This window comes from Mytilus edulis, chromosome 8 (genome assembly GCF_963676685.1).
Source record: "Mytilus edulis chromosome 8, xbMytEdul2.2, whole genome shotgun sequence".
In the NCBI taxonomy this organism is placed as follows: Eukaryota; Metazoa; Mollusca; class Bivalvia; order Mytilida; family Mytilidae; genus Mytilus; species Mytilus edulis.
Window position 1 is genome coordinate 32,890,262 of NC_092351.1, and position 23,073 is coordinate 32,913,334.

A 23,073-nucleotide genomic window follows, 5' to 3' on the forward strand; every position below is an offset into this window, starting at 1 on the left:
AAGTATTATCTTTTCATGTTCTCACGAAATTTTACTAATGACATGTTTAAAAAAATTTAATAAGAAATAAAAAAAATCACCCTTCATACTTTGTGTATCTTACAACATATTAAAAAGAGCATCTATGACAAAATGATCAGGAAAATATTCCACATGTTTGCGGAGAGTTCATTGATACCTGAAATAAATGAAGGAGTATTCGGGGCAAAGATTTACACAATTGTCACTACCCGCCCTTACCTTTCCGGAGCACCTGAGATTACCCCCAGATTTTGGTGGGGTTCGTGTTGCTTAATCTTCAGTTTTCTATGTTGTGTCTTCTGTACTATTATTTTTCTGTTTGTCTTTTTACTTTTAACCATGGCGTTGTTAGTTTATTTTCTATTTATAAGTTTGACTCTCCCTTGAAAAGCCAATATTTATATCAGATTTAACATTTGCTCTTTTTCACTCCCCCTTTTCGTGTGCATCAATCTTATGACACTGTAGAAATTATTCTTTATTTTCAATCATTTCAATATCTTTGCTCACAGACATTTAAAATGAGTAATTCGTAATTTGTAAGAGCCCAACTTAAAATTACATGTATAGGCAACAGTACGTCCTTCAACGATGAAAAAAAGACATACCGTATAGGCGGCTTTAAAAGACCGTGACATGTAAAATATGAAACAATGCAATTGAGAAAAACTAACGGCCTAATTTATTGGTTTATAACAAATATTGAGTATTCTATGACGTCACAATATTGCTATAACGTTACAGAAGTCTCCCTGGGAAACGGTATTGACTGCAGCGAAGTTGTTCTTTCCAGTGGCGCTGTTTTTTAGTTTCTGTAAAATGACTTCATATGAACTGTTCAATCCGGATTCCATTGAATGCAAAAAGAGACAGTAAGTAAAATTCCAAATTTACCCCGTTGATATATATCATTCTGATTGTCATTATAAGGGTTTATACGGTAGAAAATATATATACCAGTATTTGATTTTTGATACGTTACTTCTTATTGTATGGGAAAAAACTTTCTATAAAGTTATCTTACTTTGCAGTTTAACAGATTTGACTTTCTGGAAACATTATGCTGAGGAGAAAGCAGCATACCACGATTTATTATCAAAGAAAATATTAAAGACAGTCAATGATTACAGGAAGAAATTAGTAAAGATAGATGGCTACAAAGGTTTGTACATGTATATAACATTCGAATGCATTGCATACGATTCAAGAGTCCATATAATTGATTATTTGCTCAACAATCAAGAAAATGTTACACATATTAACGTACGGCGGTAGTGTGCAATTATCGAAACTGCTTTACAAAGCAGGCTTTTATATATAACAGTACTGGAAAGTGTATCATGGCCCCCAAAAATGTATAGTAGTGTGAATAACATGAATTAGTAAATATTGCACACTTGTACATTTAAGGAAGTTTGCTCCTCTACTTTTTGAATTTTTGCCAGATTTTTGGAATCCTCTGGCTTTATCCATGTATTAACATTAAACAAATTTGCCCACCAACACCTACTTTTCTTTCCATATTTTTATTTCATATTATTTAAAAAGCCATATTTCAAAATCTTATGAAATCCTTGTTATTTTTTCATAGTTTTTTAAACAAAAAAGGTGCCAATGTTAAGTGAAAGAAAACTCTAGAGAGAAATATTTCCCGCCAAATTTTCAACAGCTTATATCTCAAAAAGAAGCACACGGACCCTCCGTTTTTTTCTTCTTTTTTAGTTTCTTTATTTATATACTTTCAATTTATAACAGTCTTTTAAAAAGCTTGTTATTTTTAAACAGAGTAGCGAACATCCTTAATGGCATGTCTTTGTGCAGTTCACCAAAGTTTCGTGTCGTATTGTAACATATTCTTCTAATAAAAAAACACCCCTTCTATTTGTAGATTTTCCACTGTTGAAATCATTTGAGGCAGCTATGACACGTGATGAAAAACAAGCAGGAGAACTAAGATCTGTTGCTTCAAGTTTCTCTTGTCTTTGCCGAGATTTACAAAGGTAAGATAATATTTATTCATGCGGTCTGTTGTCAGACTTTTGTCCTTCAGATCAATCTTGACTTGTATCTTGAGATTTTTAAAAGTTGTTTAAGTACATTGCGGTTTTTTTTTTATGTCGACAAATTTGTTTTTCCAACCTAGGGAGATCATGTTTTTTTCGGTCTCTACGTCCACTCGTTCGACTGTCCGTCTGTCCCGCTTCAGGTCAAAGTTTTTGGTCAAGGTAGTTCTTGATAAAGTTGAAGTCCAATCAACTTGACACTTAGTATACATGTTCCCTATGATATGATCTTTCTAATTGTAATGCCAAACGACAGTTTTAGTCCAAATTTCACGGTCCACTGAACATATGACACATTCTTATTTATGTATGTCTCTGATCAAATAATGATAATATAAGATTCATTGAAGTATATTTTGTTTTTAGTGAATTAGACAGTATATCTACATCAGAATATGAGAAAGAAGCAGTTGCATTTAGAAAACTAGTAAAGCTCCATTCCAAGGTCCTAAGAGAAACAGAATTGGACAGAGATGTAAGTCAATTTTTATAACTGCATTACATATTAACCAGACAGTGCTATCTCAGTTTCGTTTTTTTTAATGATTGGAGGTAAATAAAAAACGTCGTCGTGGTTATTTCTAACAACACTGCTGTAAACCTCAGCACTCTCCTGTAAAGGCAGTTGACATATAATTTTGGTGTCACATGGTATTTTGAATACCTTAAATGGCCATTATGTATATAATTATGTATAATATGAATTAAATTTGATTTTCAGAAAATAAGCCATGTTGCATTTAAACTAGAAAGAATAATTACAAATGCTTGCAAAAATGAAAAGTACAATACCACAAAACAGCTACTAGACAACACAATTGCTAGTTACGATATCAACAAAGAAAGCGAGCTGCTTCTTCGGGCAAAAATCATTTCGGTAAGTATGTATTTCATTTATCAAATATCATTCTACATCCTACGAGATACCCATACAAACCAACCCTAAGCGTACCTTATGAATAATTTTTGGAAAAATGTAAAAAGCCATATCTTTTTTTTTCAAACACGAAAAACCATTCATATTTTAAGATAAAGGGAGAAATTCACAATGAAAAAGGATTATTGCAAATATTTATGAATTTCATTACGAACCAGCAAACGGATGAACGAACGAAAACAATTGTCACTTTTCACTCCAGCTTCTCAAAACAAAAAACCTTAAACAAAACAAAACAAATCTCAAATTGAGTCTTAGATGCATGATTTTTTTCATTAGTTGTTAGTGGCTTTGAACCAGCTGTCAGTAACTGCGAGTACTCTCAGATCTGTATTTAGTGTCTTTTTGTTGTTGGGATGTACAAGTACCCAGCACGTCCACTTGTATTTGTAGTATTTGTATTTTTATCCATCTGATGAGTTAAGCCTTTTTCCACTGATTTTTATAGTTCGTTCTTATGTTGTACTGTTACACCACTGCCCCAAGTTAGGGGGATCGTTGTATATGTCTGTCCCATGTCAGGAGCCCGTAATTCAGTGGTTGTCGTTTGTTTATGTGTTACATCTTTGTTTTTTGTTCATTTTTTGTACATTAATTAGGCCATAAGTTTTCACGCTAGAATTGTTTTACATTATCATTCAGTTCGAGGTCTTTTATAGCTGACTATTTGGTATGGGCTTTGCTCATTGTTGAAGGCCGTACGGTGACCTATAATTATTAATTTCTGTGACATTTTGGTTTCTTGTGGAGAGTTGTTTCATTGACAATCATACCACATCTTCTTTTTAATAAACACACACGACACAACAATAATAAATTTAAAGCAACGGATGCCTATGCAGGTAAAAGAAAATGTATCATCCATGATGCGAATACTTAAATCGTATGGTCTTAAAATAAAATTTCAATTCTTAAATTGAGAATGTAAATGAGGAATGTGCCAAAGAGACAGCAACCCGAACAAAAAACAACCGAAGGCCCCAAATGGGTCTCCAACACGGCAAGAAAATCATTCAACCGCCCCTAAACAAAATGTGTACAAGTTCAATGAAAATGGACATTACACCAAACTTCAAAACAAATAAGTTAATCAAAATTTAAAAAAAAAGATCATACAAGATCAAAGGCTACATACAGGCCAGACGCTACTGACTTGGGACAGGTGCAAAATTGCGGTGTTAACATGTTTTTTGAAATCTCAACCATCCACCTATACCTCTAGCCAATGTAGAATAAACAAACACACAGCAATACGTAAAGTAAAATTCACTTTAAAAGAAGTCCGAATATTGTATGAATGTTTACGGGTTTGGTGTTGTTAATGTTATCACAGTTCAATTTATTAAAATGATTAACTTTGAAAATAATTTAATCCAGAAGTCTGAGGAACTGAAGAAATTATGGATGGAAGAAGAGAAAGAAAGGCTTGATGTTCTACTGAGGGGATGGAGAGATTGTTTAACTGCTGAAAATCAGCTTCTTAAACATACACACCAAGGTCTTGGAGGCAGAGCATTGAAGATTGCTGACAATATTTATAATTCAGATGTTTGTTCTGAATTGGCTATCATGCGAATGTCGCCGCACAAATACAGAGATTTCGAGGTAATTGAAATTAATGTTATCACTTGAAATAATTTTAATTACACTCTGAAACAAAAAAACAACTTTTTTTTATATTTGTCAATGGCATATTAATTCAATATACATGTATATATATAAAAAATAAAGCTCCGTTTTATTTAATACATTCGTTGCTACAGTGTTCATTTTTCAAATATCGAATTGGTTTGTCTTTTTTCTGGACAAATTAAATTTGTATCAGATTCTCGCATGTACATAAATGATAAGTATGTAAGCATGTTTATTTTAGGATAGTTGTACACTGGTAGGCAAAGCAGCAAAACATTTGGATACGGGCGGCAAGTTGAATACCACAGACGAAGAAATTACAAAATTACATGGTAAATCGCGGTGCAAAACAGCAGTCGGTGCCGTTGGAAAAAACGACAACACAGAAGAAAAACACTGTAAATCATTGACAATACTCCAAACACCAAGTGCCAATATACCACATGAAAAGAATCGATCAGCTACACTTCCGGCAAGTGAAAGACGTAAAACAAATCGTCGAAAGGACAGGCAGCTAGCCCATTCAATTGATAAAGACGACAATCGGTATGAGATATCTCGACGTCGCAAAACGAAAAAGAGCAACGCACGTGCAACGTTACCCTACCACCCAGAGAATCTCCAGTATACAGAGATTCAAGATTTATCTAAAGTGGACGATAATACGAGCGATGATGAGAACCGGTCTGTTTTTGGTGATAAAAGATTGAAACATGGTGAGTACACAATTTCCCCTATTACTTTTTAACAAGATATTTTACCACAACTCACACAATTCAAAAGGCTTAATGGTTTCATTACTTAAATTGTAGGAATTGTAGTTTCAAATTTATAATGACAAACATATTTGTTAGTATGAATAAGTACTTATATATATATGTAATTATTGGCCATCGGCTGTCATCTGCTCTTTGATCGGGTTGTTGTCTCTTTGACACATTCCACATGTCCATTCTCAATTTTATGTATGCGTAATTTTAAAATTAAACTCTTTTAGGTAAGACTAAAACAAAGATAGAATCTGGAGATGGCATAAAACCCCTAAAATGTAGCAATAAGAAAGTATATGCTCGAGTTATACCACAAAGAAGACAGACAGAAGATACAAGACGTACTGTTACCCATCATGATCATTCAAATGAAGGTTAGTATTTTTTTTCTATTTCTTTTTAAATTCTGGAATACATTAGACAATTGTTCGATTAAAATAACAATTACATTGAAGAAGTGAAAGAGTGATTTTTTAACACAACAATCAAATTACATTGAAAAAAACTTTTAAAACATCATATAACTCAGATGTAACTTATCAAATATGAGAAGATGTGGTATGTCTCCATCCAAGTCACTATTTGTAAAATGTAAACCATCAAAGTACATTACCAATGTCAAAATACCATATATCTATATTTCACATGCATATATTTAGTAGCCAATATAGTACAGTTGTTTAAAATCGTTTTTTTGCTTGTTTGTGTATTTCTCATCTTCAATTGATCATGAATTGTCAATCAATAGACACTCAAAGTTTTAGAATTATTAGATTACCCAATTGAGAAATTTAAAAAAAAAACTTGAAAAAGATTTTTATTTTCATGTGATCATCTTTGGGATTTGATGCCTATTTCGAACACCTCTGGTTATTATATCATACAAATATAGTATGAATTATAAAATCACATTAAGAGCACAAAGTTCTGAGAATACTATTTACTCTTACAATTACAGGATCCCTTGATTCCTCTGATGATGATTCATCCGTGACAGATAGCGGGGGTGTGGCATCAACAGACCCCTATTCATCTGAAGAACGTGAAGGCTTTACTGGTGAAGCAACAACTGCAAACAAAAAGGGAAAAACAATTCCAGTTTCAGACAGCGCAACCTTTTCTTATTTATCCGCATCTGAGATACTCAATCTGAGAGAAGATGCTACCAGGCGGCTGAATTTTAATCTCCACTTAGTCGCTACTGAGATGTATAAGAGCAACGATTATGGCACGCTGTCTTTGAAGAAAGGTATAAAAAACAAGGATATATAAGATATTCATTGCATATAAGAATGGGTTAATTTCATGCAACGATCATAATCCATACTGAACACCACTTTCGTTAATCAGCTGTCGTCTTCAAACGATAATAGCCGAATAATGCCGAAACTGACTTGGTATCCATCCAGTATCCCCATACAGTGCTAAAATTGGTGCAAATCTGTTAACGCTTAAGTAATATCGAATTGCTCTGTTCTGTACGTTGTCTATTGATTTGAAGTTTTCCCTATATTCCAGATGCGTAGTCGAGGATTGGAGCAACACACGAATTAAAAAGTTGTTCATAAGACAAAAACCAAAATCCTTTAAACTATTATGGATTTTCGATATAATTTTACCTAAGGTTCTTCCTGCACCTTTAGCCAAAATCTCTGCATGTAAATTAAAGTTACCTTTACAGTTCAAAGTTACACCTAAGTATTTGTAATCGTCCACTATTTTTAACGCATTATTGCCGATTGAAAAGTCAAATTCACTCTGCTTTTTACGTCCTTTACGAAAATGTATGCACTTAGATTTGTCCGTGTTGATCAGAACCCTCCAACGTTTACACCAGCTATGAATCACATTTAACATTTGTTGAAGTTCATCCTCACTTTTTGCGAACATAACAATATCATCAGCGTAAAGTAGATATAATTGTAGATATAAAGAATGCTAAAATTGGCGCTTACATGAAAACATTGTTGGATTTCGTATTACTAGTAATTATGTTTCTGTGTAGCGCTATAAAGTGAGTAAGGGTGTCAGTCTAATATAAAACAGGTTTACAGCTAATTTCTCATTATCATGATCTCATAACCTGAATATGCACCTGACCTGCCAATGGAAGTAAAGCATATAAGTTTAACATACGGTTTATGAACATGTGTTTACCATATGTTCTCAGACATATGGTTACCATGAACATGCGTTCACCATGTGTTTTCAAACTCATGTTTCACATATACACATGCATTATAACTAAACGTGTGTTATCAAACGCATGTTTCCCATAAACGCATGTACACAATACGTTCCCCAAACATGCGTTTAACGTACGTGGTGCTCCAAACATTAAGAAATGTTTAAAAACGTACAGTAAATGCATGGTAAACATGCGTTTACATGGTCCGAGTCCACAATTGTCGTCCCTTGATTTTCGTTGTCAAATAGTCCCTAGTGTTGACAGTGGGTTTCTTGCCATTAATTTTTATACCCCTTCCAAATATATTTCCCCATTGTTAATGCATCAAATTGCAGGTAGGGGGGGGGGGGGGGGTGAAATTACACTGTAAAAAAAAATAAAAATTGGGTCCAGAAATTTAAAGGAAAGTAGTGATTTGGTGCAGCTGAAAAAGGTTTAAAATTAGGACTTCGGAAGCTGTCAAAAGATTTCAAGACGCCCTAAACATAAAATTGTCCATATTTTGAGTTAGAGCCGATGAAGTTTTCTATAATTTTGATATAATTTGTCTCAAAAGTAGTACAACACACTGTAAAAGTTTCTTTGAGAAAGCGCAGGTTGGATTTTTTTTTAATTTTCATTTATGTTCTAAAAGAAATGCAGTACGAAATAATTGTGGTCTCGGACCACATGCGTTGCATTTTTTGCTGTGTATATAAGATTAAATATGAATACCTTTTTTGGCACTAATTTTAAACTTTATTATACATATGTCAGAGATAACGTATGCAGTCATAAATAAGTTAATGTCTAATGTTTTCTGCTTTTTATTCTATTAAGGAGAATCGATAGTTATGATGCAAACTCCAACAACAGATGGCCTGGCATTCGGATATAAGAAGATTCGACTCAACACTAAGAAGAAATACGGTCTTTTCCATGTAAATTTAACCAAAATTGACTATTCTGTAAATCAGAATCTTGAAAATGTATTAAGAATAAAACAATAAAAAACCTGTTTTATCTTAATTTTGACATATGGTGGTAATTTCTGGTTGCGTTCAATAGCTCTTAAAAATTATTTCATACAGAATCATGCACACCAATTATTTCAATATGTTAAGCTATTGGTTGTGCTCTGAAGTACTATACAATTGCCAGGACTTACTTTCATAGGGTTCAAGGTCAGCCCAGAACTGGGCAAAGTTTTCATGTATTCTTATCTTATATACTCCTTTGAAGAAAAAATTCATTTACTTTATAGTTTTTAAAAGTAAACCACAACTTAATACATTTCTTATTGTTTGAAATTAAAGATTTACCCTGTGTAAAATATATTTATATATGTCCAAAACTGATACGGGAATAAATTAAACAGGTTATTAATCGTTATAGTTCAGTAAACAACAAGAAAAGAGGGACAAAAGATACCAAAGGAACAGTCAAACTCATAAATCTAAAACAAACTGACAACGCCATGGCTAAAAATGAAAAAGACAAACAAACAACAGCACACACGACACAACATAGAAAACTAAAGAATAAACAACACGAACCCCACCAAAAAACTAGGGGTGATCTCAGGTGCTCCGGACGGGTTAGCAGATCCGGCTCCACATGCGGCACCCGATTTGAATTATAAAAATCACAAATTACAAATAGACTGGTAGATTTTCTATATTTTATACATTGAAAAACAAATTTGTGTGATAGAAAATAAACAAATGATTGAATTTTCAAACGAAATAAATTTGCTTATTCAATAAGTTGGACAAACTCAAATCAAAATGATATATTTGGTGTATTTTAAAAAAAAATATATATGTTGACAAATCATTACAACAATTCTTCTCATTTTCAATTCAAACCCCAAATATTTATTAAATTTTATAACACAAAAGTTGAGGAATTGGCATTAGATTAAAGTGATTTAAAAATGAATATCATCAAAGATTCCAAATACCGTGTTTCTAAGTCTTGTTATTGTTAACGTTTACATGAAAACGCTTTAGGTGTTTACGAATTATGTTGTGGATTACCACATATATTGAGTGAATTGGACAGGAAGCGAAACATGATTTTTCCGAATATATTTCATAAACTCATCATAGATATCGGGATTGAAATTTTACAATTACGCCAGACGCGCGTTTCGTTGACAAAAGGCTCATCAGTGAAGCTCGAATCAAAAAATATTAAAAAGGCAAATTGAAGTACGAAGTTGAAGAGTATTGAGGACCGAACATTCCTAAAAGTTTTGCAAAATACAGCTAAGGAAATCTTTTCATAAGGTAGAAAAGCCTAAGTATTTCACAAATTCAAAGTTTTGTTAACAGTTGATTTATAATTATGAACATATCAATGATAACTCAAGTCAACATAGAAGTGCTGACTTCTGAGCTGGTGATTACCTCGGGGAATTAAAACTCCACCAGTAGTGGAATTGACCCAATGGTCGTAAATAAAATATGCAATCGTTGCCAAACGTATTATAAAAAAACAGTATTGCTTCATATATAGCAACGAAATACTAGATAACCACTGTCATAGTCCTGAATTTTTACAGGACATTTAAAAAAATGGTAGGTTGAACCTTTTTTGATAGCTAGGCAATGAAACCATCCGTTTACATGTTAATTTAGTAAAGTAAGTGTCAGGTTTTTTTTTTTTATTAATTTTGAAAACATGTCTTATTCCGAATTGTGTATCTGTCTTTCCAATTCAACATTGAATGTAAATAGGCAAGTCTACGTTAAACAAATAAAAAACACTTATTTTTTTTTTACATTTTATATTCTTAATGACTTGAAGTACGGGGTCGAAATAGGCTTTCCATTTTCCATTTTTCTCTGAGTTCGATATTATTTTTTTTTTACTTTTTACTTTTTTCCGTTGTTTAATTGTTATCATATGTTGGTTTACTCAGGATTCTTCACGATTCAAATGGGTTAAATGTTCAGAAAGGTGACATGGTTGCCTTTTCGTATTCTGTATTTTCATTACTAAATATTCATCGCAAAAACTGTCAAATTATGAATAGCTTAGGGTGTGAATAAAACTGCAAAATATATTTTGTGCCGCAGGTTTTTTTTATAGAAAAAAGGCACTTTTTACAGGTACTCTGCGGGTCCGGTATTCTATAAATAGTATGAAGAAAGAACACATTTTGCTTAATTTTGCACAAAAATGTGGTTCATCACAGATAGTTCCCTTCAAATATCTCACTATTTCTACATCAACACTTATTTCTCAATATTTAATTGTTCTTTTTCTAATGAACAGGATAGCTACGTTCCTATATAAGGCAGTTGGCGACAAAACCAATTGTTGCGTCTGAAAATGCTTATTTTAAAGTTCTGAACCTATTGTATATTTTAAAAGAGAGAAAATATGCATGCATTGAATCAAATCCATAACGCCGTCAACACAAAGATTTAAAGAAGCCAATACAATAAAAATTGTATGCATTGTAATCTTTCAAATTTCACCGCAATTTGCTATAGATCTCAGTTATATTTTAGAAATTCATATTATCAACATTGAATGAATCTAATTATTGATTTGAAAATGTTTACCTACCATCTACCTGACAAACGACCTTATAACCTTTACTGCAGTCAACGTCATGCATTTCACCATTAAGCATAACTGCACATAGACATGCGTTATATCGTGCATTGGGTTGTGGAGGATAGTCATCTAGAATACATTTAATCATAATTTTATCAGTAAATATAGATTCACGATTAAACTCTATCAAGGAGCTCTTACTCGTGACATTTATTCTTAAACTCATTAATCGACATGTATATTAATTGTTCATACGATAATATGTATAGTGAGTTTGTGTTCTTGGCCTAACCTCATTGGCCAATTAACTTAGGCGGAAGTCCATGTGATTCTGTCTCATTGTTTAATATCCACTGAAGAGAGCGGACCGTGTCCTGACTGCTCAGGCCAAGTTGGCAACATACTTCATAGGAAAGGTATATATTTTTTATTTTAAATGGCAAGAGGCCATATGATATAAGAATGACAAGAGGTCATGTAATTTGAGAATAGCAATAGACATAATACATTTTTAAATGGGCAAGAGGCCATGAGATAGGATACTGGAAAAATGGCGAGGGCCAAGGAGATGGTTTGATTTATTTGGAGATGGTAATATTTATTTTTTGATAAAGCAAGAGGTTTTGAGATATAATTGAAGAATAATGACAAGGGTTATAAGGTATAATTTGAAAAAATAACCAGGGCCAAGGAGATATAATAAATTTTAGATTGGCCGGAAAGTCCGACACCACGAGGTCGAGTGCGAAATAAATTATATCTATAGGACCAATGTTTTTTTAACATTTGTATTGTATTTATATTCTAAACTGGTTGATAAGATATGTTCATTTTCATAGTTTCTCACGAAATTTAATGAGGTATAAAGATTTTCAACAATCCCGTCGTGGCGAAAGGTGCGCTCGACACGTGTTATCATAGATTTTATAAGATTTGATTTATATAATCAAATGATAGACACTTTTAAAAATGTTGTTTGTTTCTTTAAGATTATAATGATAAATAACATTTGCCTATGTTCGTTTATTATGTGTGGTACTTCAGATAGTTTTTAAAAAATGCCAAAAGGGGATTTCCCTCAACAGGTGCGCAAGGTCATTTGATGTCTAGACTAGTGTGTAGAGTTGTGTATTTATTTTCAGATGGTTTTACCCACGTGTTTGAAACGGAGGCACTCATTAAAAGGGGTACGGTTAGTGGCAGCTATTAAGAGAATAAGAGGAGGACAACCACAGGGCTTAAAGGAGTTTGCCCGTTTTCAAAAGGACAACAAATTGGATAATTTATCCATGGATGATCTGAGGCAACAGGTTTGTAGTACTATTAATCATTTCATTGTTTGACTTGATTTATCTTGCTACTATTTTAAAACCATTTATAGACAATCATATGCAAGTCAAGTGTTTTGTAATACATTATAAATAAACCAGTTTTATTTAAATTTAGCAAGGTTACTAGTACAAGAAGTAAAACAAAAGCTCTGTTGAGTTTTATTTGTCATTTTTTGTTTTAAATTATTGATCAGGTTCTGGATTTAACTGGTGCAGAACTACAAGATTTACTTCAATTTGCCAATAGAGATAATACAGTTGAAGAAGCCAGGTGGGCCACACATTGTTTGATACTGTATGCAAATGAATATGGGCAACCTAGTGGACAAGATTTAACCCAGTCACAAGATCAAGTAAGTAATTTCTAGTCCTGCACTTTGAATGTAATGTCTTGGCTGGCAGATAAAATTAAATCTATTGAATTTTACATATACAATTCTGCACATTGACTAGGATGACAAGCTTAGAAGACAAATCAATGATCGCACTAGAGAATTTCTAAAATTGTATGCCAATGAGATAATAACCTAAGAAGTAATTGGACAATGCCATCATCTATGGTCTTTGTGTGGCCTTCACTTATGAGCAACAAATTGTACCACATAACGAGCATATAAAAATATAAAATTGTCTTGTTGGTTAATACATAATTACTTGTCTTACTGTGACGTAATCCATACTGGTTGAATCCAAGTATATGTTTATTCATATTTATAAATGAAAATATTGACAACACTGTGGTAATTTACATAGAATTTTGATATTAATAGTGATTCACTGGCATTGACTGGTGTTATGTAATGTGTGTTAATAATGATACCGGTTTTGTTTCTGTTTTTAAGACCGATTTTGTTTTCTGTTTTTAAGACTCCCACTACTAGTGCTAATCCTGTCAATGTGCAGATGAGTGGTGACATTGTGCAGAGTAGTGGTGACAACAACAACAATGGGACAAATAAAAGGAAGAGGGACGATTTGGAAGACAGGATTGCTAACTTAGAGAATACTACAAAAGAAGAAGTTGTTAAGAACTTAAAGGAGAAGGTGAGGACACTTTGTCTGCAAGATAATCCTAGTGATTCACTCATATTACTTACTCTGGAGGAACTTGCTAAAGCTGCAAGACGGGTTAATCATGATGATGCCGATACCTTTGAAGAGTTAACACGTCAGGCAAACCGACATCAATTAAAATTAGATATCTCTTCTTTGTGTTTGTCCGTACTGGGTGGTAAGGTTGCGGATGCAATCACAAAAGCTGTGTCGAAGTGTTTAAAGGAAAAGCAACCTGAAAAGGATACTACTCCAAAACCTGAAGATTCGCCATTGCATAATTTATACCCGCCATACCAGGCTCCTTGTATGTATCCATACAATGCTATGCCTTACTTGCAACCGCCATATCCAGGTGGCTTTAATAATAATTATAGGGGTAGACCCCGAAATTCTGGAAATTTTGGAAATTCTGGAATACGTCAGAGAGGTGCTTGTCTGTTTTGCGAGAGTACAAGTCATCAGATAAGAGACTGTGACAAAATGAAGGCTGCAAAGGGAAAATAATGTTTTTCGTATATTTGTATGTTCAATTAATTGGGGAATTTTAATTTATTGTGAAATATTTTGTTTTTTATTTTATTTTATTTTTCTCTATTTGAAATGTCTTCATTTACAATTCAAGGGTCACTGATACCCTAGTGGTTCTACATGTTCCACGTGGATTGTAGGTGAAGGGGTTTCTCCTTAAAGTGCTCTTATGTTGGTTCTTGGATAAAGAGAGAGTTTTATTTTCTCTTCAGAATAGTAATACATTGGGAAGTTTAAATTCATTCAACATTCATGTTCCAGAATGGGAAATGGAAAGTGGTTTTAATCCCGAAAAGGTACAAGTACGCCAAGAACCAGCATGGGTAACACTTGGAGGTGAAACTCCTTCACTTACAACACACGTTCCTTCGGCTGAAGAAGTTCTGAATGGTGCATGTGGTGTTCATTTTGATAGTGGGACTTTTCCTTTGCGTGATCCTGATCTTTTTCTAAGCGGTCAGATTCATCACCATTTGTCTAACTGGAAAGATATTCTAGTAGGGACAGATGATAAAGATATACTAAAATGGCTTATAAATGGGGTTGATGCTACAGATTTTTTCAGATACTTTAAAGGAAATTTTAAGGGTCGTTTCTATGATTCGGATATCCCTCCAAATCAATATTTTCAAAATTCAAAAATTTGTAAGCAACATATTGATTTTATTTCAAAAGAATTATGCGAGAAAATTGCTATGGGTTCAGTTAAGCTGTTGGGAGCAGTTGGTGAATGTGAACCCCCTAGAATAGTAATGCCACTTACAGTCGAACCCAGCAAGCCACGTTTATGCCATGATGAACGTTTTTTAAATTTGTGGGTGAAAGATTTACCATTTCATCTTGAAACTTTGAAAGATATTCCTAGATTAGTACAGAAAGATGCATTAATGGTAACATATGATGAAAAGTCAGGTTATGACCATGTTAAACTTAGTCAACATTCATTTACATATTTTGGTATTCAGTTTGGGGGATTTTACATGACTTACACAACATTGCCCTTTGGTTGGAAAGCAAGCCCATTCATATACCAGTCAATAGGGATGTGTGTAACATCATATTTAAGAAAATTAAATGTACTGAATACATTATATATTGATGATAGGTTTTCAGTAACTCGAGGGGGCCCATTGCAGTCTAGTGAGGAGAAAGAGTTCGAAGGTAGGAGGTTGGTTTATGTTATGCTGGAGGTTTTGACAAGGCTAGGGTATACTCTTTCGCTTAAGAAGTGTTCATTGGTTCCAGAATTTTGTAAGAAATTTCTTGGTTTTTTTCGTTGATTCGGAAAAGCAAGCATTTATTTTACCAGAGGATAAGCGGAAAAAATTTATTGAGTTGCGTGAATTGATTTTGTCTTCTAAGGAGGTAGACTTGAGAACTTTACAAAGGTTTTCTGGAAAGTGTATTAGTATGCAATTAGCTGTACCTGGCTGTAAGCTTTTTTGCAGGGAGGTGAATGCTGCTATTTCTGTTTGTACTAAATGTAGTAGGCCTGTTAGGGTATTTGGACCTCTTAAAGAGGAGATTGAATATTGGAAATTTTTGGACAAATGGGAAGGCTTCTCAAAATGGAGACCAGAATTTCATAATAAGATTGACATGGTTACAGACTCTTCAGGTTATAGATATGGGGCACTTGTGAATTTAGGTGACAACCATTTGACTATGGGTGATTATTGGTTGGCTGATGATACTAGACCTATTCATGAAAAGGAGGCTGAAGCCATTTTGAAGGCATTGCAATCTTTGGGAAAATCTTTATTAGACTCTCGGGTTGATGTATTAACTGATAGCATGGCGGTAATAGGAGCCTGGAATAGTCAAGGGAGCAAATGTCCGGCCTTGAATTGTATTATGAAGGATATATTTCAGTTGGTCGCTGGGCAAAATGTTGATTTGCATCTAAGTTTTGTTCCATCTGAACTGAATAAGGCTGATGGTCCTTCTAGAATTTTGAACACGGCTGATACTATGTTGAGTAATGCTTCATGGGTTTTAGTTGATTCTCGATTTGGTCCACATACTGTTGATCTTATGTCTTTAGACTCGAATGTAATGCAATCAGTAGACAGTAGGCCACTTAGACATTTTACCCCATGGTTAACACCAGAAACCTCTGGTGTTAATGTGTTTTCCCAAGATTTAAAGGCAGAATCTAATATGTATGTATATCCACCCTATGTATTGATTTTTCCTTTGCTATGTTTTTTGAAGGAACAGTCAGTTTCTTGCACAGTTGTGGTACCTGAACTTTATCCAGTTCCTATGTGGTGGCCAATGTTGACTAGTTGTTCATCAACCTCCATTCTTCTAGGAGCTAGGGGTCAAAAAGGGGTTGTCAAAGCACCTTCAAGGAAAGGCTTTGTTGTTGATGAATTTGGTTTAAGATGGCCATTGTGGGCATTCAGAGTTTCTTTTTCTTGATCTTATTTTTGTTTATATTTCATGTGAAGTAATACATCTGTAATACGGATATTTCAAGTGAACTTAAAATGAATTGAATGTTTTTGTATAATTTTAATGTACCAGTGTTGCTAATCTTTTCATTTATGAAAAATATGTATATTGTTATTGGGTAATGCATGTGCATTGTATTTCTTTTGAGGTTATAAGTCCTATTAAGATATTTTCAATTTTTAATTGTTAAATTTTTTGTCATTGACCTAAAAATGGACCTTATATTTGTCATTGCAGATAAATAGTGACATTGATTTGGAAAAAATTGAGGGAAGAATGGACGAGTTAGATAAACGAATAACTTGTTCATCAGGTCACAAGAGGAAGAAAAGTTTTCAAGGTTCTTGTCTCCAATTTCTCCAAGATTTAGATTGCAAACATTTGTCAGTTTGTACACCTGATGATATTCGAAGATTTTTAATTTGGAAGGATTTTTCTGGAAAAACTACTATTCACGGTGTTCATTGCAAACATTTAGGCCAAAAGGGGGAGTTTGACTGTTTTTGTCCAAAACGACTGGCTTCCGGTACAGTTGAAGGGGTGATTAATCAATTGGTTAATATATTTGATGATAATGGCTTTGGGAGATATTGGGACATTTTTTCTAAGTCTGGTAACCCTGCTTGTGCCCCAATAGTAAAAGAATATCTTAAACTAATCAGGGAAGAACAAGCCAGTGCACATGTATTGCCAAAACAAGCTAAGCCTATATTTTTATCAAAAATTAAGGCAATGTGTTCATACATTGATAGGGAAATTAAAAGTCCTGGTCTGTCATTACGGGAGAGGTATATTCTGTATAGAGATAGAGCTTGGATGAAACTACAATTTTTTGCAGGTGATAGGGCTAGTGACCTTTCTTTAGTTGTTGCTCAGGAGGTAAAAGTATTAAATGATAATAGTGGCTTGGTTTTTCAACATACGTTTGGAAAGACACTCCGAGGTGATAAGGGAAAGAGTAATACATTTGTTATAAAAAAGTGTGATGACTTGTCTATTTGTCCTGTACAAGGTCTGCTTGATTATGTTAATTTTTGCCAAGTCAGTACAGTTGATATGTCAGTAGGTTATTTGTTCAGAATAGTTTCTGAAAAAGGCAGAGTGTTGGATAAGGCTGTCAATTACTCTGTCATGTATGAGAGATTGCGTTATTACTTATCACTGTTGGGAATTTATGAAGGAGAAACCCCCCATAGCTTTCGATCAGGTTGTGCAGTTACCATGGCTTTATCAGGGGCAGCTGAAAATGTAGACCAGGCAATGAAACATATTGGTTGGTTTGGCAGAACAAGTGCCGAGTACTATAGTAGAATTCATACATTAGTTGATGCAGGCAGTATTGCATTGAGATTATCTCAAGTTGCAAATGGGTCTGAAAATATTGAAACTGTATTTAAAGAACAAGCTGACTATTCTAGTTTAGTTCATGTTTTTAACAAAGAGTAAAAGTAATCTTAATTGTGATCTAGCCCTAAGATTGAGGAAGTTTAATGAAGTATTTGCACCATATTCATTGTACTTGCATTGGTAATTAAAAATGTTTTCATCGTAACTATCATTTTGATAAGTTTTATTTGAATAATTGAAATTGCACAAGTTATTATTGTTAAATTTATAAAATACCCATGCATACATTTTGTGAATCTAAGAGCAATGTATAATTATGTTATCTGTACAACACTTGTTATGTAATAAATAATATTAAGAAAGAAGATATGTTTTATTTTGAGTTTTGGGAAGAGGCATTATACTGTATTTGAGATTTTGGGTTTCATCTTCAGGAAGTCTGTAGAGTTTCTGCTACCCATAACTTAATGGAACTGTAGCAAGAAGATATTGGACACTGAGGATATGGTCATAACCTCATTGGCCAATTAACTTAGGCGGAAGTCCATGTGATTCTGTCTCATTTGTTTAATATCCACTCAATGAGGAGGCAAACGTTTGACAGAATAGGCAACGTTTGTACTGTAATGTATGTTTATAGCCTGCAAGTGAAGTTATTTTAATCCCACCTCATCCCACCCATTGTCTGTTTATAGTCGTGTGGTACCAAAATGTGATATACAGGATTGTATGTGAAATGTTGAGTTATTTTTGTTTTTAATTTATTCAATGCAGAGGCACCACAAGTCCTTCTAGTCTTTGATGTTTATTGTCCATCATAATAGGAGTTGAACAATAGACATGATAGAAATCATGACACCTAATTGCTAATTTCATGACATAGACTTGATTGGTTTTGTTATACTGAGTCATTTGGATTGTTGTTTGCTTAAAAGTTAAGCATTGCCTTGTTTAGAATCTATAGGAAAGGTATATCCCCATTTTGGTACTCCAGGAGTGTTCGATATCATCTCACACCAGTTCCCTGCAGAGTTTCTGCTACCCATAACTTAATGGAACTGTAGCAAGAAGATATTGGACACTGAGGATATGGTCATAGCAGGATCATTTATCATTAAACCGGCGTTGCGTGTTACTTTTTTCGCTCATGACTGGAGGATCTTGATGAGCGGCAGGAATATCTAACTTGCAATAATGTGAAGGATTTTCCAATGTGGACTCGTGATTAATTTCTATTTGTATTTCAAAAGTTTTTTTTTAATACTATAAAAGGTATTTGCACAATCATTGATTATCTTCTCCATCAAATCACGAAGTATATTATTGAAATGGCAAGCACGCGCAATACAGTATATTGTCGATATGCGTTTACACGTACTTTATTTATTTGATTATTTAAGAAGTTATGTGTGACTTGATCATTTAGCCACACTAATAATTATCCAATGAAATAAATCAGAGCATTGTTCACACGTTCTAATCGCCATATTTTTTTTCAATTCAGAGCCTATGTCGCATTATCTAATCTAAATGAAAGATATCGTTATTTTTACATATTGAACCGGGATACCAATACACTGCTGATGAAAGTTGATTGGTACCATCTTCCCAAGTGTAAACATCGTCTGCGTCATAATCGGTAAGTCCAATCCAGGCAAAACTTAAGAAAGAAAACAAAAACCTTTTGAAAATAAAACACGTACTTTAAAAAATCGCACGACATGTGGTTTTAACCAGTTGACTTACTAATGGTTGGGTATTACTCTTTTCTATAACATAAAAAAAACCTTTGGTCACATACGTGTTATCAAATACAATTTCTGTAACAAAATGTCTGAGCGAATAATCGATACAAAGCGTCCCTGCACAGAAATTTTAGCATGAAGTAGTCCAGTTGTCAGAACATTCCAGAGCCTTGTTATTCTGTGTACAGAACTCGTTTAAAATACATTCACTCTATTTGCTGAGTGATCAAAAAGGTACTTATACTGTTTTCACTAGGACCTATTTAAGAGTTAAAAACGCATTTGTCAAAGATTTTTATTAAGCAATAAATCTTCTTGTCATAAAGGAGTAGGTTCAGTAAGACCTTGGCCCCAAAATATAGCAGTTTTACAAAATTGTGAAAATGTAATCTTTTAGCTATTTACTGGAAAGTAGAATGCTTCTGCTACGTAAATATGGCCTGTTTTTGACAATAAAATGCACATATATTGGGTACCAGCATCATTAAGTCATGCTAAATTACTGAAATCTTCACAATTTTAGCATTTTAGTTAAATTTTAGACAGTTTCCGTCTTAAATGAAAGTTGCCGCATTCGTGTTCATTCATAATATTGAAATGTAAGTTGTATTTGATGACAATACGTAACATATATAAAGGTTGAGGATGAACACGGATGCGGCCACTTTCATCTTGATAAAAACCATCTGAAAAGTGACGTTTTTTGGCATATTTGATAGATTTTTCATATTTAAGCTTGAATCGGGGCGTTTTAATGACTAAATTCGTTAAAATCTTTCACATAAACTAATGGAATCAATCGAAATAGACACTTAAGTGTTTAAAAAGTGTGTAAAATATTTCGTTAGATGGACCTGAAATTTGAGGCCAAAATCGGCCCTTACCGGACCTACTCCTTTAACATATACTCATTTTTTTTATCGACGAAAACGCATTCACATTCATCGTCATTATATACATCACATACTATCCGTGTTGTCCATTTCATAGGGGACGTTCATGCTTAAACCGTTGGGTATTCATCAAATTCAGATGAAGCTTTATTAACAAAAAACATTCTAAATTTCCTTCTTTGTACAATGTATGTTATGAAAACTCTTTTTCATTCCCTATCTAAACCAATACAAAGTTACAGCTATCATCTCGGTTATTGCCGGTCAAATACTTTAAAGACCATGAGAAGATGAAAAAGAGAAAATATCTTTTTTTATTTGGCCTTATTAACGGTTTTTTGATTCGAGCGTCACTGATGAGTCTTTTGTAGATGATTCGCGTGTCAGCCGCAAATACATAATTAACCCTGGAATCTATTATGAGTGTATTTTGAAGCCTTTCTCTGCCGTCAAAGGTCCCGATGACACCAATATGCATAAACTATTTCACGCGAGAATCATCTCCTTTAACTTTTCAAAAACAATTGCAACTGAAAAAAATTAATAACAAACACGTGTTTAGGAATTTTAATATTTACGGCTCCCTGTCTTAATTTCCTTAGACATGTGATGGCTTCTTATTCATATGTAATTCAGCTGGCCATGTTATTACTAGCCCTTAAAAACTGAACAACACTACTCTATGAAATGTGTTATCCACATATCCGAAATATGGTGAGCCTACATCCATGGATTGCAAATTAGATTAGACCATTTAAGGACTACTTTATCATTTACGGCAATTATCGACACGTGTACAAAGCTACAGACACTCTTTCCAAATGTGTACAATCTGTTATGTCGTTGATACAAATTAAAATAAAAACATTAACGCGTCTACACATACAATTGCTTCATCAATCTTACAAGCCACAAATGTTGATAAGAACCTGTTAGAACTTAAAGACAAATATGTTGTTTTCCAAACAGATACAGCGTTAAAAAAAAATCGTTTTTGTGGTAATTACGTTACAAAAAAACTATATGATAAAGGAATTGGGTATTGACGATTCAATTAGAAATTCAACAACTACCCCCCAACAACACTAACCAAGATGGAGTTCTAAATAATCAATGGTCAACGTCATATTGCTAAATCTTTCAACCTCTCCAAAATATCAAAATAACAAAAATACTTAACTCCAAGAAAACATAAAACGGATCGTCCCTCAAATGACAAAATCAAAAGCTGAAACTTATCACACGAATCATAACAACTACCATATACCTCAGTAGTACAGACATTTTTCTGATGTAAAAAATGGTGAATTAAACCTGGTCTATAGCAAGCTTTACCTCTCGCTTGAAATAAAGAAATACAACAAAAATGCGTACAAAAAATTACCATAGCACAATACCCATGACGGAATATGTAAGTACGTATACCGAGCCATGCAAAAAAAAGATACTACCAAACATAAACTAAACAGTATAAGTAATAATTAGCAAAGTCACATAAAACACTTAAACACGTAATTCAGATTATAAATAAATCAAGTTCTTAGAAAATGTACTTTAAGACTAGTGTATTATTTGTGAAGTGATACAGAATATGTATCAACAAGGTTTTAGTATCTTCCGATGAATTTTTTCAGAAAAATGACGAGACGTACTTTGATACGAACCTAGTTCATCAACTTTTTGCTCAGACACGAGTGACGGTTTACATAGTCTGAGTTTCAACTGCAAGGTCTTGACTATCGAATGAGTTAGGAAATGTATATCCCATATGCAGGTGTAGTTGGTTTATTGCTACTAAGGTGAGGTAAATTGATTATTTCAAAATTAAAATCGTCACGTCTGTCATAGATTCTAGTACTGAGATGACTGCTTATGTCAAATTCGAGATATAAGTCTAAAAAAAAGACAGAAGAAACCTTGTCTGTTGTTTCTTGGATGTTTTAGTTCTAGGAGATATATTAATTGAACCCAATAAGAAACATTTGGTTTGCTTATGGAACGAACATCATCAATATATTTGAATGTAAAATTTGGCTTCTTCGATTTTCCTGTTTTTAACAAGAGTCTGACGGTACTCCGACTCATATGAAAGTAAAAAGAGATTCGCAAAGAGAACAGTTGATGCTTAGTGCAAAAAGAGTCCCGTGTTCCAGATGTACAGTTAAATCGGCAGGTGGAACCTAACTGAATAAACACACTGAGCAGGATTTCTTCAATTGCTTTCGTTTTTTGAAGATTCATATGTATTTTGAAACTTACTTTGCAAAGTCCAACTCTTTTACGATTATGTTTGCGTCTTTTTCAGTCTTTGGCATTATTACTGTTCCGTTGATATTGCTACACATGTCTTTGGCTTCACCATAAGATGCACCATTGTCACTGTCTAATAGCACTATATAACACAACAGGCCAATTTGTGTCCATACTGGGTCTGTGGGACAATCTTCGAAGGTAAATTGTTGATGTAATTTAAACTTAGTTAAGTGATTTTACATCGATCGTATATTTACATAAATAATAAATTATGTAGGTCTCTCGTGTTTTACATAAAATGTT

General features: G+C 33.5%; 2 protein-coding genes and 1 pseudogene across 3 annotated transcripts; all 3 read left to right on the forward strand.

Annotated features, from left to right (window-relative positions):
• Positions 1-772: 772 nt before the first annotated feature.
• Positions 773-8,608, forward strand: LOC139485402 (uncharacterized). Of its 2 annotated transcripts, none has more exons than XM_071269866.1 (10): positions 773-893; positions 1,053-1,183; positions 1,910-2,021; positions 2,451-2,559; positions 2,806-2,961; positions 4,399-4,626; positions 4,895-5,369; positions 5,651-5,797; positions 6,382-6,672; positions 8,431-8,608. In XM_071269866.1, exons 1-10 carry the CDS (start codon positions 841-843, stop codon positions 8,598-8,600), a joined length of 1,872 nt encoding a protein of 623 aa, XP_071125967.1. In that variant the 5' UTR covers positions 773-840; the 3' UTR covers positions 8,601-8,608. The 2 variants fall into 2 exon arrangements, with proteins under 2 accessions (XP_071125967.1, XP_071125968.1); XM_071269867.1 differs by having other exon boundaries at positions 4,402-4,626.
• Positions 8,609-11,511: 2,903 nt separating this feature from the next.
• LOC139485403 (uncharacterized) lies at positions 11,512-18,807 on the forward strand. Its single transcript, XM_071269868.1, has 5 exons — positions 11,512-11,576; positions 12,303-12,470; positions 12,686-12,844; positions 13,359-13,535; positions 16,770-18,807. The coding sequence occupies exons 2-5, from the start codon at positions 12,303-12,305 to the stop codon at positions 17,976-17,978; spliced, it is 1,713 nt and encodes a 570-aa protein (XP_071125969.1). The 5' UTR covers positions 11,512-11,576; the 3' UTR covers positions 17,979-18,807.
• LOC139485401 (uncharacterized) lies at positions 14,090-16,810 on the forward strand (annotated as a pseudogene).
• Positions 18,808-23,073: the final 4,266 nt, after the last annotated feature.

Bases quoted from the DNA above. Each gene is read 5' to 3' on its own strand.
- LOC139485402 (XM_071269866.1), top strand. From the start codon at position 841: ATGACTTCATATGAACTGTTCAATCCGGATTCCATTGAATGCAAAAAG. The intron at 894-1,052 runs GTAAGTAAAATT...CTTACTTTGCAG, and splicing joins ATTGAATGCAAAAAGAGACA to TTTAACAGATTTGACTTTCT. The intron at 5,798-6,381 runs GTTAGTATTTTT...TTACAATTACAG, and splicing joins TCATGATCATTCAAATGAAG to GATCCCTTGATTCCTCTGAT.
- LOC139485403 (XM_071269868.1), top strand. From the start codon at position 12,303: ATGGTTTTACCCACGTGTTTGAAACGGAGGCACTCATTAAAAGGGGTA. The intron at 12,471-12,685 runs GTTTGTAGTACT...ATTATTGATCAG, and splicing joins TGGATGATCTGAGGCAACAG to GTTCTGGATTTAACTGGTGC. The intron at 12,845-13,358 runs GTAAGTAATTTC...TCTGTTTTTAAG, and splicing joins TAACCCAGTCACAAGATCAA to ACTCCCACTACTAGTGCTAA.